This window comes from Syngnathus typhle, linkage group LG13 (assembly GCF_033458585.1).
Source record: "Syngnathus typhle isolate RoL2023-S1 ecotype Sweden linkage group LG13, RoL_Styp_1.0, whole genome shotgun sequence".
NCBI lineage: Eukaryota > Metazoa > Chordata > Actinopteri > Syngnathiformes > Syngnathidae > Syngnathus > Syngnathus typhle.
In genome coordinates, this window is record NC_083750.1 from 8,025,518 (window position 1) to 8,041,497 (window position 15,980).

Here is a 15,980-nt window from a genome sequence, read left to right on the forward strand (position 1 = left end):
GTTTACACGCGTAAACGCTAAAAGTACGGTTTAACAAATTAATGACATTTAATTAAAAGGCTTAAGCTGTAAAAAAAAATCTATAGTGCTACATAAAAAGATTAACGACGCAATGTCTGACATTGCAGCCATTTAATAGAGAGAACTAAGTTTGAATTGAAAGAGCTGAAAGCGAAAATATTCTATTTCAGTGAGGATCTAATAGTTTCCAGCAAACTGAAATGCATTAGGTTTTCAATGGAATTATGTAAGTTTATCAATTTAATTTTAAATATAAACTCAAATTCAGTTTGTGTTGGCACATTATTCATCTTCTTATAAGAGCTAAGCCGGAAATATGTCTGTCATACTAACATGCACAGTGCAGAGTTGCAAAAGCTGTACTCTCTCTCTCTCTCACGCTTGTTTGGGCTTGTTATGTTGAAAAAGGTGCGGCCATATACCAGCTAAGTCTAAACGCCTCCCCAGTTCTCTCTTGCACACACGCCATAGTAGTGTAGAGCGCAAGAATGTATGTAATTGTGTGGGGGTGATTTAAATAAGCCCATTCAGCACCTTTTATCGTCTCAACGCCTGCCTTAAGAAGACTGCGAGGAATAGACAGACGCATCTTTAAGCCGCGCCAGCAGCTTTACGCCGCATTTCCTTTCCAGTTCCAAAAGCCTTTCTACAAAAACGGAATATCTGCTGCTTTTTAAAGGGGAAAGTAAAAGAGTAATCTAAACTTTTTGCAAGGATATTTTTGCTGCGTTCTTCTGGCAGGCCAACGACGCGACGACGTAACAAGCTGTGGTAGCTTTTTTTTTGTTTTCTTTTTTCCCCCCAAAATTATTATTTGCCATTCAACACTTTTTTTCCGACTACCGAAAAGGAATTAGTATGGTACATTTTGTAGTGTTTGACTAAAGTAAAACAGGTGGAAGGAGACTACTTCTTTTGTCAGTGGCGTTACGGGTAAGTGATTAATTTATTATGGACTGGTCACATGGTATGAATGCGCGCTCCGTAAAACAATTGTCGGGACTTTGTATTAAGGCTGGGTTATGTCCAGGTGTAGGTAAGTCATTAACCTAGTAATGTTGACTGTGCACATCTACGGATCAATGCGTTCCCCTTATGTCGTTTTGGATGTGGGTCAACACAACAAACAGTGCATTGGATATTAATGCATATTAACAATCGTGTTTTTTTTTTTACAATTATGTCAATTTTGTAATCGTGGTCTGTAATAATCTTTTTTTAAAATCAAAATTCGAGTAATTGCATTGCCCTAATATCTGTGACAATCCCAGATACACAATTTCATGCTCAAATAGGATTATAAATGGCCATGTTTGAAAATGACGGTCGTGCGTGTGAGGGGCGGGGCTTTGGCTAAACTACTGTAGCCAGACTAGTACGTTCAAATCTTCACACAACTACTGTTGAAGCTTTTCTTTCAGCGTTCTTTTTGATGCATATCATCATTAACAAACACGTGCTTCTGCTCATGCTTGGGAATTTTTTTCAGGAAAGAATATGATTGACAAGGGTGCGTGTGTGTGTGTTCTAGCTTTGACCTCAGGCGGAAAAAAATGCGAACTCTCTTATCAAACGTACATTCTCTGACATGCTGCAGCTCATCAGCTCTTGGCACGGACGCTAGCAAACACTCACTGAGCAGGTTGTCTTAATCAGTCAAGAAAGACACAATAGCGAGACACCACAACAAGAACCGAGCCTGGCCTTGCACACTCCAAATGGAGTTGGATTCGAAACAGCACGATGCAGGAAACCAGGGTTACAAAAGCAGTGTTGCAAAAACGCCTCTTACGTGTCCTCCGAGTTTTGCTTCAGTGTGTGTGAATCTTTTTTGTGTTGGTTTTGCACGAGAGCTAAAGTTGACACCCCGCTGAATGCTTTTCATGGCCCTGCATTAACATGACTATGGCATTGGCAGAATTACTGCCACTCTGCAGCCTTTCTTTCTTTCTTTGTCGTCCCTTCCCTTTGTTTGCATGGTTTTGCCGTTGATAATTTTTCAGGCCCTGTGCGACAAGATTCTGATGCCTGTATAACTTTGTGTCTTTCACCCCTCCCCAGTTTGTCTCTGTGGTATCCATCTCACCATGGGCCGCCTACTAAGCGGAACCACCGAAAAGGCCCTTCACTTACTACAAACGTCAGCGCTTCACAGATGACACTAGTTGCCTGTACTAGTGGATGACTCTTTAATTGCCCTCACACAAAGAAGCCATGCAGCCCCTGTTCTGTATCAGCGCGTTTCTGTTCCTCCCTCTGGCCTTGATGCTGGATGATGACTCACCACTGGACCTCGTCCCCCGCAGATATGTGCCCTATCACAGTGAGTATTGTTTTCTTGTGAAACTTTGAATTGCAAGGTTACAGTGGAGCCTCCGAAGCCAGATGTGATGCTTGGATTTTTTTTTTCCCACAAACACTAATCAATAAATTAATCTGGTTGCTTTTCTGCTTCGTGAAGTAATCCCGTCCTCTCTTGTGTCTCAGACGGCAATATTCGTCTCTTTCGCGAAGAAGGGGTGTCCAACTATAGCGTCATGCTGTTGCGAGAGGACATGAAGCTGCTGCTGCTGGGTGCCAGGGAGGCGCTTTTTGCCCTTGACCTCGAGGACATTTCCAAGAAACAAGCCTTTGTAAGAACTAGCGATGCAGCAATGGCCTCTTCTGTCTCGCTACATTGCCGGCATACTTTTGAGAACTTTCAGAACATTCAAGAAGACATTCTAAAAGATGCACAATCAACAAAATGAAAAATAGCAACTCACAATCAGACCAGGGTAAAGATGTGTTTCGAAAAGAGTGACATAAAAAATATTTCCCACTTTTTTAAGGTGAAATGGGAGGTGACGCAAGAGCAAATGGATGACTGTCACAACAAAGGAAGAGATCTTGAAGTGAGTTGGGATACTTTTTTTTTTGTTATTTAAAATCAATGAAATGTGGAGCTACATAGTTGTTGCTTGTTTTAAAACAACCAAAAAAAAACAGACAGAGTGCAAGAACTATATCAAGATTCTGCACAAGATGGAGGATAACAGGATGTACGTGTGCGGAACCAATGCGTTTGATCCCGAGTGTGACTACATGGTGAGCCCAATTTATGTTCTTGCTTTCTCGGGTTTTATGCCGAAGATCGATTGCAATTAAATCACATGATTGATTATCTCTGTAGTCTTATGCAAATGGAGAACTCACACTGGAGAAGAAGGCCGAAGATGGTAAAGGGAAATGTCCTTTTAATCCTTTCCAAAAACATGCCTCCATCATGGTTGGTGAGTCAATGTTGCACGTGATGGAAAGTATAAAAAATATGTAATAGTGTACACAAGCGCTGAAGGACTTGTCTTTTTCATCGTTGAAATTATAATTTTTCGTCACTTCGTCTCCATAGCAACACTTCTAATAAGCATTATTATCGCTAAATGCAGATCTGCATGCAACACAAGAAGCACCCAATGCTAATCGCTAAGATAACACCAGAAAAATTGTTTGAGGGTGTACAGCAAAAAAATCGTACAAATCCAAATCTTCTGCGTTTTTTGGCAGACAATAACTTGTACTCGGCCACGTCAATGAACTTCCTGGGCTCGGAGTTGGTCTTAATGCGCAGCTCTCCTCCCATTCGAACTGAGATAAAAACCTCCTGGCTCAATGGTGATGTGCGCTTGACCTTTTGGACACAATTTTTTGAAAGGATTCAGCTGCTGGAAACTAACATGTTTATTTTTCTTCTCCTTATGCTAGAGCCCAACTTTGTCTCTCTAGCTCAAATGCCAGAAAGCGATCAGGACAATGATGACAAGGTCTACTTGTTTTTCAGCGAAACGGCAGTTGAGTACGACTGCTACAAGAAACCGGTAGTGGTTTCTCGTGTAGCTCGTGTCTGCAAGGTGAAATTAAAAAAATATACATAAAAATAAACTTCCTGTTTTGTTTCCTCACGATACTTTCACAACTTAACTTTCCACTGCTTTGTAGCGTAACCTGGTTTTGACATGTTTCCTTTACTTGGTTCCCTCCCTGCTTGAAATTCTGACAAAGATTGTTTTGAAAAATGCTTTTGTTTTTGGTACAATCGATTAATCGACAACAAATTGATTCTCAAATGATTCGCCTTGTCTTTTAATAACCTAGTCATTGGTTAGAGCTATTTTTAACGAAATCTTCTCAAAAGTTATTTCTCCAGTCCTTTATGAAAGCAGACTGATTTATCTTTTGCGTTAAAAAAAAAAAAAGACATTAACATCTGCTTTTACTTTGGAAAACAATGACTCGCAATCTTTTTTTTATTCGAAATTGCTTAACTGTTGTGTTGTTTTTTTTTTTTTAATAATTTTAAAAAATTGGTTAATAAAAAGTAGTCTGGGATTTTTCTTCTTTTAATACACAATGCAAATAAAGCTGTATCCGATTAATCAATTCTAAAAATATTTGATAGTGACAGCCCTTCAACTTCCACTTTTACTGCAAGTTGAAATAAATGGCTGCTAATGGAAAAGACTGTAGCCTTATGAACTGTCTTTGTTTTCCTAGGCAGACGTAGGAGGACGGAGGACCTTGCAGAGAAAGTGGACATCCTTCCTGAAAGCCAGGCTGGAATGTCCTGTCCTGGGCTCGCAGCTGCCCAACATCATCCAAAATACATACCGCTGGTGTGATCCGCAGCAGCACTGGAATAACTGTTTATTCTACGCCATCTTCACCCCACAGTCGTATGTTTGATTTTTATCATCTTATCTAGAAAATGTTTTGGTTAAGTCTGCATTCACTGGAACGCAGAGAGCTTTCTCATTTTCTGCGTGTTTGTGTTTCAGCGACACGTCTGACCTGTCTGCAGTGTGTGCGTACAACATATCTGACATCAACCGAGTGTTTGCGGAGGGGCAGTTCAAGACGCTGGTCCCTGTCGAATCCTCCTTCATTTGGGCGCCATACAGCGGGGAGGTCCCTGACCCTCGACCTGGATCTGTGAGTGTTTACGTGCTGTAGATTAGTCCTTCAAAGAATGCTTTATCAGCACCCCCTCCCCTATTCCAGTGTCAAACTGGGTCTCTGGACCTCCCGGACCAAACCCTTCACTTCATCAAAGATAGGCCTCTGATGGATGACATTATTCAGCCAAAAGGCGAGAAACCTCTACTAGAGAGAAGAGGAGCCGCCTTTACGAGCATTGTGGTCAACCAAGTGCAAGCAACGGATGGCCACGATTACCATGTGATGTTCATAGGCACAGGTACGTCCATACGTTGTCCCTTTGTTTTACAGGAAAATAACATAATGACAATACCATTGTATTTATTTGATCTGTTTTTAGAGGACGGCGCCCTTGTCAAAGCAGTAAACTACGACGGCGAGATGTTCATCATTGAACAAGTTCAGCTTTTCCAATCCCGCGAGGCAGTTAAGATCCTGCGCTTTTCCGACGTCACGGTAACAACATGCAGCCCTCGCCGTTTGACGTTTATTGCAGGGGTGTCAAACTCATTTTTCTCGCGGGCCGCATTGCAGTCATAGCTTCTTTCGGAGGGCCATTATGACTGTCAACCCGAATAAATGTATGGGCGCCTCATATTATATAGAGTAAAAGCTTCAAAACAAACTGACAAATAACTCGTTTTCAAATCTGATGAGTAAAAACTGGTCAAATATTTAAAAAAAAAGATATTAAAAGTGAAGACGATTTGCAATTCTAGTAATGACACACAAATTTGATATAAAATGATGTGACGGGCCGTATCTGGCCCCCGGGCCTTGACTTTGACACCTGTGGTTTATTGTGTCGAAATGCATTCACCTCAATCACCATTTACAGAAGCGACTATACGCGGGCTCCGACTCGGGAGTGGCGCAGGTGCCTCTCGCCGCCTGTGAGAGATCTTCGTCTTGTTTGGATTGTATTCTGGCAAGAGATCCCTACTGCGGATGGGATACAGATGCTGGGAGTTGCGTCGCCCTTTCCAGTACACAGAGGTAGACATTTTTCCTCCTTGTAAGGAATATTATGATTGTCGGCTAAACTAAGTGGAATTGTTGCGATTTGATTTAGGCAGCTAATCCAGAGTGTAAGAGAAGGGAACGCCTCTCTCTGTCCAACAGCTGGTGAGTTTTTTTTCGTAAGGGGCAAATTAAAGTTGCCGTTTGTCCCAGTTTCACGATTTTGGTGACGTTAATGTTTTGTTTTCAGATCCCGTCCATGTTGTTAACCATTTTTTCTCGCCTGGTGGGAGCGTGAAACTTTTCTGCCCTTCATCGTCAAACTTGGCAACAACCAAGTGGGAGCAAGACGGTCACCTTGTGGTTTCTTCAAGCCGCCATCAGATCCTACAAGACGGACTCATCATTCTCAACGCCTCGGACTCCGACGCCGGCCGCTACCACTGCCTGTCGGTGGAGCGCTCCAAAATTGACGCGTACGCCGCCACTGTGGCGGAGTATCAGCTCAGCTTGAAAGGGGAACCGAGAGCGCCTCAAGCTCGGACGAAAGGTTCCTCTGTGGTCGGACTGCAGGTTGTCGTCGGGCTTCTGGTTGTTTCTCTGGTGGCCCTTTTGGCCTGGAATTTTTACAAAGGCCATCTACCTCTTCCCTGGAACTGCAGCAAAAAGAATAGGGGAAAATCCTACGAGTCAAATGGGCAGGAGGATGGAGGCCCACTGTGAGATTAGATTTTGTAAGATGCCTGTATGTATGCTGTCTTTGTGTGTGTTGGCTTGTATTTCTTAATGTTTAGTCTTGAGGCTTGAACCACCATGTTTTCATTTAAAATTGATCCTTGAAAACCTCAAACAGAACCCAGGGTTCTGACTTGGCTGGTTGGGTTGAGATGGAGGGACAGAGGACGGCTGGAGCAAGGAAATGGGGAAGAGGGGTTGAGAAACCGTGGGAGGGAAATAAGAACAATGGTGACAACAGGCGTATAAACAACAGTAATGGTCCCATTGTGATAACATGTTGTTATAATGGGACTATTAGTGTTGTTTATAAATTGCATCCCAAGTTCTCTTTAGTAAATTGGCGCCTGGCCATGTACTGCTAAACTTGAAGGATAGAACCTGCATGCTCAAATGTTGATTTATGCTTATGCTGGGGATTATTGCGCAATTGAAAATGGATGGCTGCATGGATATCAAGCTAGTTAAGGATTTTGCTTGTGTCTGCCAACATTGGCTCCTCCTGCTGCCACTGTTAAGAGAATCAGCTCAGCCCGAAAGGCAATCCTGAATTACCTCAAGGGGAAAGGGAAACGGAAGGCCTCTCGGCGGTCAGACTGCAGGTTGTCATCTGGCCCCTGTGGTTGTTTCCTTTTTGCCTGGATTTTTTTTTACAACGGCCATCTTTTCTGTGGAACTTTAGCAACATCAGGATAAAAGGAAAATCCTTCGAGGAAATTTTGGCTTTGATAAAGACTGTAACCGCTGGGACCTGGACACTCAGAACCCCACCCAGACTTTAACATTTGCATCATTTTATTTTTTGTTAGCCAGATTTTTTAACTTCTAACAGATGTGCTAGTTAATTGTTTTGTCTGTAGGCTTTGTAAAAAAAAATGACTTAAGAATAAATAAATAAATGTGTCAGAGGCACTAGAATAACCACTTTAATCTTTGTAATTCAATGTATACAAAATAGAAAAGAAACAAAAAATGGGATGATAAAAAGGAAACTGATTTTTTTTTTTCTTATGAAGCAGACTGAATTAAACACTTTTACAGATTTGTAGAACCCTAACTACCCCGAAATGAGAGGTTGGGCTTAAGAACATTAAAATGAAGGTGCGTGAGCTTCACCTCCTGTAGCGGTACCTCTTGAAGTGGAACCACAGCTGAAAGATCCCGTTAGAAAACTGACAACGAAAGCCGTGTCGGTGTGAATACTCCCACTCTCTGTTCACTATCTTAAAGGCGATGTCCTCATATGGTGGGCCGGCATGGAACCTTAGGATCCCAAAGTCCTTGTTGTCAGGACTGGGCTCAAGGAAGTACTGAGGTGTGGAGCGCTTGTTTATCAGGTCCGGGTAGAAAATATTAAATTTATAGCCCTGGACGATCTTGGGTGGAGGGTTGTCAAAGTCGTAATGGGTCTGGTTGTATTTGTTCCACTCAAAACCGGTATGGACCCTGTTGAAGAAGCGGGGTTTTCTGGGTCGGTATTTGTCTGCCCACAGGTACATCTTGCCCGACACGGGAATCTCCACGCTGAACTGGGCCTCGTCGTTGCCCATTCCCTCTTTGGCTCGACGCACAAAGACATCCTCGGGGCTCTCTGTGGCGTCACCTAGTGGAGAGACGCGGAGATGATCAACAATATGCCATGTTTTTTTTTTTTTTTTAAAAACTGTCGACTTGGACCCTCAATTCTGACTCAAGCGGTTCACAACGTTATTACTCAACACGATCGCCTTAATCTCATACCTGTGACCTGCAGCTGTCTGCGTGCCAACTGCAGCCTATGCGCGTCCTCCTCAGGAGTGATGGTGTGCGAGTCCAGTGGCAGCTCAGACGACGTGAGTAGCGTGGGACTGTAGCGACCCGAATCATACTCTGCCTGGCTCTGCTGGATCAGATCCTCCTCCGTCAACACCGCCTCCTCGCCCTTCTCGTCGTCCTTTTTCCCCCCGCTTTCCCCTCCTTCCTCTTTTCGGTCACCGGGTTCCGCAGTAGATGTGGACGGGCCGTCATCCCCTGCTTTGTTTTGGGATGAGGGCGAAGGCGAGTGGTCGGGCCCTTCTGAGGTTGAAGCGCCTGATCGGCCCGCCACTTTATTGTCACTTCTAAGGGGTAAAAAGATGTTTAATTGGAAAAGTAGTTCTGCCAAAAACTGGATGCATCAAAAATATTTTCAAGTAAAACTTAAACAGTATGAATTGTGCTGGGACTCAGAAGACTCCACTGCATTGTTTTTTTCCGTTCACTTACATGTCGTCGCTCCTCAGCTCTTCCTTAATGATGGGGAACAACGGTTCGCTGTCTACGCCTTGCTCCTGCTTCAGTTTGAACAACTTTTGACGCAACACGTCCTGGTGTCGCTCTCTCAACCTGTCACCCAGATTGTGATGTTACACACCAATTGCGGAAAAAAAAAAAAATTATATGTTATACATACCTGGCTCTAGCCATGTAAACTCGGACTTGCTGAAGCAGACTCTCCCAGTACCCGATGTCGAGGTTGGATCCTCCGGCCCGAATCTTGGTCTCTATGTTGAGATGTAGAGCCTGCAGCTGGCTGTACGTCTTCCCTTTGAATACAGTCTGGACGTCGCTGCTCACTGCTGTGTTGATGCCATCCCGGCGGTCACCTGAGGATCATTCAAACAAAAGGCGAGTGAATTTCTCTTTCGATGCTGTAACCTGTCAAACTATAACGTGACCATTCGGAAATGACGAACCTGGTCCCTTCTCGGACGCTTCCAGTTTTCTCAGTTTGCTGATTTCATCCTCGGTGATGGTGGTCATGTCTCTCCAGAAATCCACATTCTTGCCTTGTTCCAATTCCATGTAAACCTGAGGAGTACAGCAAGACTCACGTCAACAGTTCTGAAAGCGTCAGCAAAATTTAATGTGGATTTCCTCGACCTCTAGTCTACTCAAGTGTAACCGCAGCACCGACCTTGATATCCTCCAGAAGGTCATCCATGTCTGTGACCGTCAGCCCATTGAGGAAGGTGTACGGTTCATGCATCTCAACAGCCAGATCGTCATCTTCGGCACTGATGTACTTCGCCAACAGATCGATGGGTTTCGCACGGCCGTCGCGGATTCTTATCTTAGACCTGGACACAAATGTTTACATTTTTTGGACTCCAAAAAGCACATTCCTGGCATCTTTGCTTCACTACATGCCGTAGTTTGGCTTGATGCAGATGGAAGTTGTCCTCCTGCTCGGCCCAGGTCTTGAAATGCTCCGCTTCTTTCTCCCTCTGCAGCATCTCCAGTTCTGTCTCCCTCATTGCCTTCTCTCGCTCACGTTCCAAACGCAGCTGCTTTACCTACGACAAATTCAGATGCACACCGATTCGATTGTTGAGTTGCTCATTACGAGCAACAGGAGGTAACGCAAGATGATTTGGGCGTTGGAACCGGAGGGTCGCGGTTTCTAAATCGTTCAGTTTGCATAAACCAACCTTCTGAAGTTCTCTGCGATTCTCCTCCTGGATGCGTTTGTTTCTCTCCTTAAGATCTTTCTCCCCGAGGTGGCCGATACCTTTCTTATCCAAAGCCTGACAAAATACAAACAAGACAGTGTATAAGATATAAAAGGCCATTTAGAAAAGGTGATCTAATCAAACGTGCTCAGCTTCCAAACATACCTTTTGCCATTTGAATGTGCCCAGTAGGTTATTATCACCAAAAGGGTTGTCTGCATTGGTGTATCCCATGTACTCTTCACTCCAACCCATCTTTTCTCTCCTCTTCTTTTCCTTTGTCTCTTTTTTAGTCAACCTCCTGGCTCGCTTCTCTTCTGGTGTCTCCAGAGCCTTCATCATCTCCTTCTGTTTATTCTTGTCTTCCTTGTCTTTAACGGTCCTGCTCTCCCGATCAGAGCCCGAGCTTTCTGAGGAGTCGGCCGAACTGGACTGAGGTCTCCCTCGGTTTCTGCCTTGGATGCTCTTCCCATGCTCCCTTTCACTACTCTTATTTCTTTTGTCTTTTTCAGATTTCCTCTCTCTATCTCGCTCTTGCTGTCTCTGTCTGTCTCTACTGGGGCTTCTTCGTCTTCCACGCTCTCTTTCAGTGCTTCCGCCCGGGGAGCATGAAGAAGACCGTTCCTTCCTTCTCTCTTGAGATGTTACTTTTCGGGTCTGCATGTTTCTTCTCCCTCTCTCTCGAGGATGATCTGAATCAGGACTGAGGTAAAACATGTGATTCAATAAACATGCTGCGTGTTTTGAAAAGTCATTCTGGAAACGTTTTTGTAACTGATAGTTTCCCGTAACGATACATTTTAAAAAAAAAACACTGACTATTAAGGGGTGTTCCTTGCATGCAGATAAACCTTGTCAACAAAAGGAGGTGATATGGAATCAATATCTGAACGTAGCATCCGTACCTGGACGATTTATCCTCAGATTTGCTCCTGACACGTTGCTTTCTTTGCTTCCTGTCGGTCTCCGAACCACTTCGAGAACTTGATCGATCCCGATGTTGAGGCCGTCGTCGGTCTGGTGAGCTGCTGCCGCGGCTATCGGATCGTGCATGACCCCGAGCGGATCGTTTTGGGTCTGCACATTGAGAACGATTCGTCCGTCTTTCGGGAGATTTTGATCTGCTTACTCTGGATCTGTTTGGTTGGTCTCGGCTTGGACTTCTGGACATGGAGCGAGAACGTCGTCTTGATTTCGGTCCCATCACGAACTTTGCGTCCACGCAGGGTCCTGAGATGATTTTGTCGCGTTCATTGTACGTCATACACCAGCTGTTTTTCTTTTTCCAGAATCTGCAATAGTTATGCATCAATCAATATTTAACATTAGAACAGGAAATAATGCGTGATATAGTTACTCTAATATGTGCTACAGTGTAAATATTTGTGGAAAACCTTTTGTTCAGGCAAAACAGGGGCAGCTAAATAAAGGAGGTACTTTCTGTAATTATGGCGCAAGAGAAATATGTCACACAAAGCTCGATTATTATAAATAAAAATTGAAACGTTGACCGGTGTCTACGCCAATAAACCCCTGAAATCAAACACTCAACACACCATCACTTTATTAAATAAAAATTATTTCATTGGAAAAAATAGGTCAGCGCAGCTTTTCAGAAACGCAAACAAGGCTCGCGTTCGCGTTACTTCCTGTAACTGGTGAATGTAGTTCTATGCATTACACCCTAGGTATAAAAGTACATATAATATAAGGAGTTAGTTACTCAATTTTAATGTATTTTATTGATGGAATGTTACATCATGTTTTATTGGTATTTTTATTCGGATTTCCCCCTGTTTTTATCCTAGACGGCAATGTTTACAAACAAAAACTGGACTACAAATCCCAGAGTAGCCCGTTGCACAATTGGCTGTTTTCAGGGGAGAAAGGACTTCTTTTCAACAACATTCTTCGCTCTGTTCGCAAGCCATAAAGGTTTTGGGCGTTAATTAGAAGATTATAATCGGTCACGGCGTGTCTTGTTAGACCAGTTACGCTTCCCCCAGTTACCAGCGCGTTAGCATCTATTCGCGACAAGGTAAAAAAAAAAAAAAATCGACTCCATCTGGTTGTGAGGTAGTCTTCTTTAGCTAGCTTATTTAGCCAGAAGCTACCAGTAGATTTACGGCTTAGATCCGCGGCTACTTTTCTAAGGTAGACCACCTACAGTTTTGGTTACTCGGCGGCAACGATGATGTGGTTAGTTTACGCCAGTCAGCGAGTGGACGCTAAATAATTGATCCGATTTTGGTATCAAACACAACCCGCGTTCGATCCCAGTTCGCTTTGGCCTGTTTTCATTGTATCCTCACGTCGGTAGTGTCGGGTGGTTCGACCAGTGTGTGCGGGGTCAAATTTAGCTGCGTTGCCGTCAACAAACGAGTCAGCAGCTGTCGATTGGAGAGATAACTTGAGGGAAGCCAAGTGTCAAGTATGGCGCAGCACGATTGCTCTCACGTCGCTAGTTCACAGAAAGCGCTCATGCTGGAAATGAAGAGCCTCCAAGAGGAACCCGTCGAGGGCTTTAAAATAACACTGGTGGACGAGGCAGACATGTACAACTGGGAAGTGGCCATTTTCGGACCCCCCAATACACACTATGAGGGGGGCTACTTCAAGGTAAAACTCATTTCAAGTCAAATTGCTGCGACGGGTGAAACGATTATGCTGTGGATAGGAAACAGAACGTGACATAACATATTGGTGGTGTTTTACGTTCTAGGCCCGGATCAAGTTCCCCATGGACTACCCATATTCTCCACCTTCCTTCAGATTCCTCACTAAGATGTGGCATCCCAACATCTATGAGGTGTGTCAACAGTACAGTAGTCATCATGGAAATGTAGCAGCATAGTGAAACTCCAAGATCTTCTTACAGTATAAATTGGCAAAAAAAAAATCATTGAGCCAAGTTATCAAAAGTGGATTGTATGTAATTGATAGTACAAATTCTTTTTTTTTTTTGCTTTTGTACTCAAGTACATTTCTGAGACTAGTTTTTAGTTTTCTGAAAGAACAGATTCTTAGACCAGTCTAGTATCTGTAGTTCCGCTTAAGTACAGAATGTGAGTACTTTTGCCACCTCTATTCAAGCAGACTCTGCTGGTCACATGTCAATCATTAATACTCCGTCCCTCCTCTTTCAGAATGGAGATGTATGTATTTCTATATTGCACCCACCAGTGGATGACCCGCAAAGTGGAGAACTGCCTTCAGAGAGATGGAATCCCACCCAGAATGTCAGGTTAGCATGAATTGTCATTATCTGGTTACTGCCTTTGACTCAGACCCTTATATCACATGACATTTGTCTTCAGAGGAGTCCGGCCTCAAGAGACGAACGTTGACGCCATATTTGGCGATTCGACACCATCCGTGAAAAATGATCTCTGTCTCTCAGCTAGCATCTTCTGTTTCCCTGCACAATACAGTGAAGCCTCCGAAGTTAAACACAGTCATCAAGTTTAATCAAGTCTTCCAGAGTACAGAGTAAAAAATAAAAAATAGCACACTTGTTACCGTATACTAACTTGTTAAAAAATGGCAATTAATCCTGTCTTGAAGCAAATTAAATGAGGAGATGTGGACCCCCCCGCTACTCACTTGCAACAAGAGAGTGCAGTTGATTCAGTTTCACTCTCAACTAGTTAGTTGAAGGAACACCATGACATCAGCTATGGGCCAAGCCAAATCTACACAGATCACATGGCACAATGAAAAAGCATCCCAGTATAAAATATATATTTGTTATAAACTGGCTTGCATGCTCTTTACAGTTCCGATATCATGTCATGTTTCAGCTATTATATTTTGTCAAGCTCTAATGTCGTGACCCTCCTTTGTGCTTTCAGAACCATTTTGCTCAGTGTGATCTCACTGCTGAATGAGCCAAACACCTTCTCTCCTGCCAACGTGGATGCCTCCGTCATGTACCGCAAATGGAGGGACAGCAAGGGCAAGGATCGGGAATATGTCGAGATCATTAGGTGAACGGCTACTCGTGCAACAAACTTGAAAGTGGCTAGATGCTGAATTCAAAGTAATTTTATATTACCTGATTAATAGAGAGCTGTGTCATCACCATATTAAGAAATGTAAATAAGAGACATATAATGTAAATATTTTGACTCTAACACAGACCCTTGGGGAACCCCATTAAACTATTATTGTTGAATGTCTCCTGCAGAAAACAAGTGTTGGCCACCAAGGTTGAGGCGGAACGCGACGGGGTTCAGGTACCCACCACGCTGGCCGAGTACTGTGTCCGCACACGCGCCCCACCTCCCGACGAGGGGTCCGATCTCTTCTATGACTATTATTACGACGACGACGACGTCGAGGACGGAGACGGCGACTGCTGCTACGACGAAGACGACTCGGGCAACGAAGAGTCGTGACATGCCTTTGCCACAGCGTGACCAATCTTTGGTGACATGACCCCACTTTTACTGCCCGGGTCGTCCGAGAGGTCTGAGGTTTGCAAGTGAGAAATATTTGACACCTCCTGTTTGTAAACCAATGAAACAAGATGATTTTACCTTAGCTTGCGCGCTCTTTGTTAAAGCTGAATTGATGGGCTCATGTGGATTTGCACCAGCAAAAAAGAAAAAAAAAAAACTTTTGACCTGAAATCAGAGAGGCCAACTTAAATAGTGCTTCTTTGACTGCTAAAAGGTCAAATGGGGGTGATGCCACTTTGCACTGATGCAAACACTTACAAATCATTCACTTCACAATTTCTTTCATTGTTACTAATTTCCCTAACCAGTTGATTTTTGCTTACTGGTATTAAGTCTCACCGACTTCCTAGAGTGGTGAACTGCGAAAAACAAAAGGGATGGGACTTTATTCAAACATCATCTGCATGCCAGAAAACATTGGATTTTCTTTTTCCTTCTTTTGGAATTTTTTTTGCAAATGGTGATCTTCTTCCAGCTTTGATAACGAGTGTGTGCGATTACAGAGAGTAGTGGAAAAAAGTGGACTGCCGGCTGGGTCAAAATGCTGTTCACCAGTTTTACTTTTAAAAAAAAATTATCTTTGCTGCGTCTCCTCTGGTTTCCATCGGGTGTGTTTTGTCGTTTTGATTGCGGGATTAAGATATTGATAAAGATAGCGAGATGTTGACTATGGTTTCTGAGGGAGGAGAGTACTTGCTCATCAGAATTGTTTCTCCTCAGGTTTGATGCCTGACTAAACAAAATTGGTGTTTATCTTTTTTTTTGTTCTTTTAAATCCCCCTGCAATGTATGCTGTTGTATTCTCGTCTTTATTTTATGCTTCTTGCAAGCAATATTAGACTTTTTCTATATGGTTAGACCTAATGCCTGCAACCTTCACTTGAGAATGTTTTATGTGACGAGATTAGGCTTGACAACTAAACGTGTGTAGAAAATGTGTCAGAGAAATGGTGTTGCAGTATCTGTCTGGGTTTCAAAAGATTTTCAGCCTTGGAAGTGAAAAAGAACAATTCCACCACCATTTTATTTTACTGTTATGTGTTAGTAGTGAGTTAAGTATTTTGATATATTTTTAGTGTTGGTGTGTTTACTCGTGGGTATTTTTCGTCACCAGTATTGATTGTTTCATCTGCTCTAATTGGACTTCACTGGATTTCTCAGGATTATTCAATTACATTCGACATAGTGGGTCGTTTTCAGAATGACAGACCTTGACGGATATGCACATGTAGCTGTACGGATGATGATCACCCTGTTTTCTTCACTTGTTTATTTTTAAATTTTTGGCTATTTAAAAATAAAGATTTATTGGAACAAAATCTACGTGGTATAAAGCGTATTATTATTATTGGAAGCATTT

General features: G+C 43.1%; 3 protein-coding genes across 3 annotated transcripts; 2 read left to right on the plus strand and 1 right to left on the minus strand.

Annotated features, from left to right (window-relative positions):
• The first annotated feature begins 432 nt into the window (after positions 1 to 432).
• Positions 433 to 7,620, plus strand: sema4e (semaphorin 4e). Its single transcript, XM_061294516.1, has 15 exons — positions 433 to 954; positions 2,083 to 2,344; positions 2,509 to 2,654; positions 2,853 to 2,915; positions 3,010 to 3,108; positions 3,194 to 3,293; positions 3,568 to 3,675; positions 3,766 to 3,911; positions 4,555 to 4,733; positions 4,836 to 4,989; positions 5,059 to 5,254; positions 5,336 to 5,451; positions 5,834 to 5,991; positions 6,068 to 6,120; positions 6,206 to 7,620. Exons 2-15 carry the CDS (start codon positions 2,236 to 2,238, stop codon positions 6,676 to 6,678), a joined length of 2,100 nt encoding a protein of 699 aa, XP_061150500.1. The 5' UTR covers positions 433 to 954; positions 2,083 to 2,235; the 3' UTR covers positions 6,679 to 7,620.
• On the minus strand, positions 7,601 to 11,439 carry cactin. Its single transcript, XM_061294495.1, has 10 exons — positions 11,066 to 11,439; positions 10,326 to 10,863; positions 10,140 to 10,235; positions 9,859 to 10,004; positions 9,626 to 9,788; positions 9,405 to 9,519; positions 9,122 to 9,314; positions 8,935 to 9,054; positions 8,431 to 8,789; positions 7,601 to 8,293 (listed from the first exon to the last, which is right to left on the minus strand). Exons 1-10 carry the CDS (start codon positions 11,422 to 11,424, stop codon positions 7,803 to 7,805), a joined length of 2,580 nt encoding a protein of 859 aa, XP_061150479.1. The 5' UTR covers positions 11,425 to 11,439; the 3' UTR covers positions 7,601 to 7,802.
• Positions 11,440 to 12,017: 578 nt separating this feature from the next.
• Positions 12,018 to 15,939, plus strand: cdc34b (cell division cycle 34 homolog (S. cerevisiae) b). Its single transcript, XM_061294658.1, has 5 exons — positions 12,018 to 12,779; positions 12,883 to 12,969; positions 13,307 to 13,404; positions 14,012 to 14,146; positions 14,347 to 15,939. The coding sequence occupies exons 1-5, from the start codon at positions 12,594 to 12,596 to the stop codon at positions 14,555 to 14,557; spliced, it is 717 nt and encodes a 238-aa protein (XP_061150642.1). The 5' UTR covers positions 12,018 to 12,593; the 3' UTR covers positions 14,558 to 15,939.
• The last annotated feature ends 41 nt before the right edge of the window (positions 15,940 to 15,980 follow it).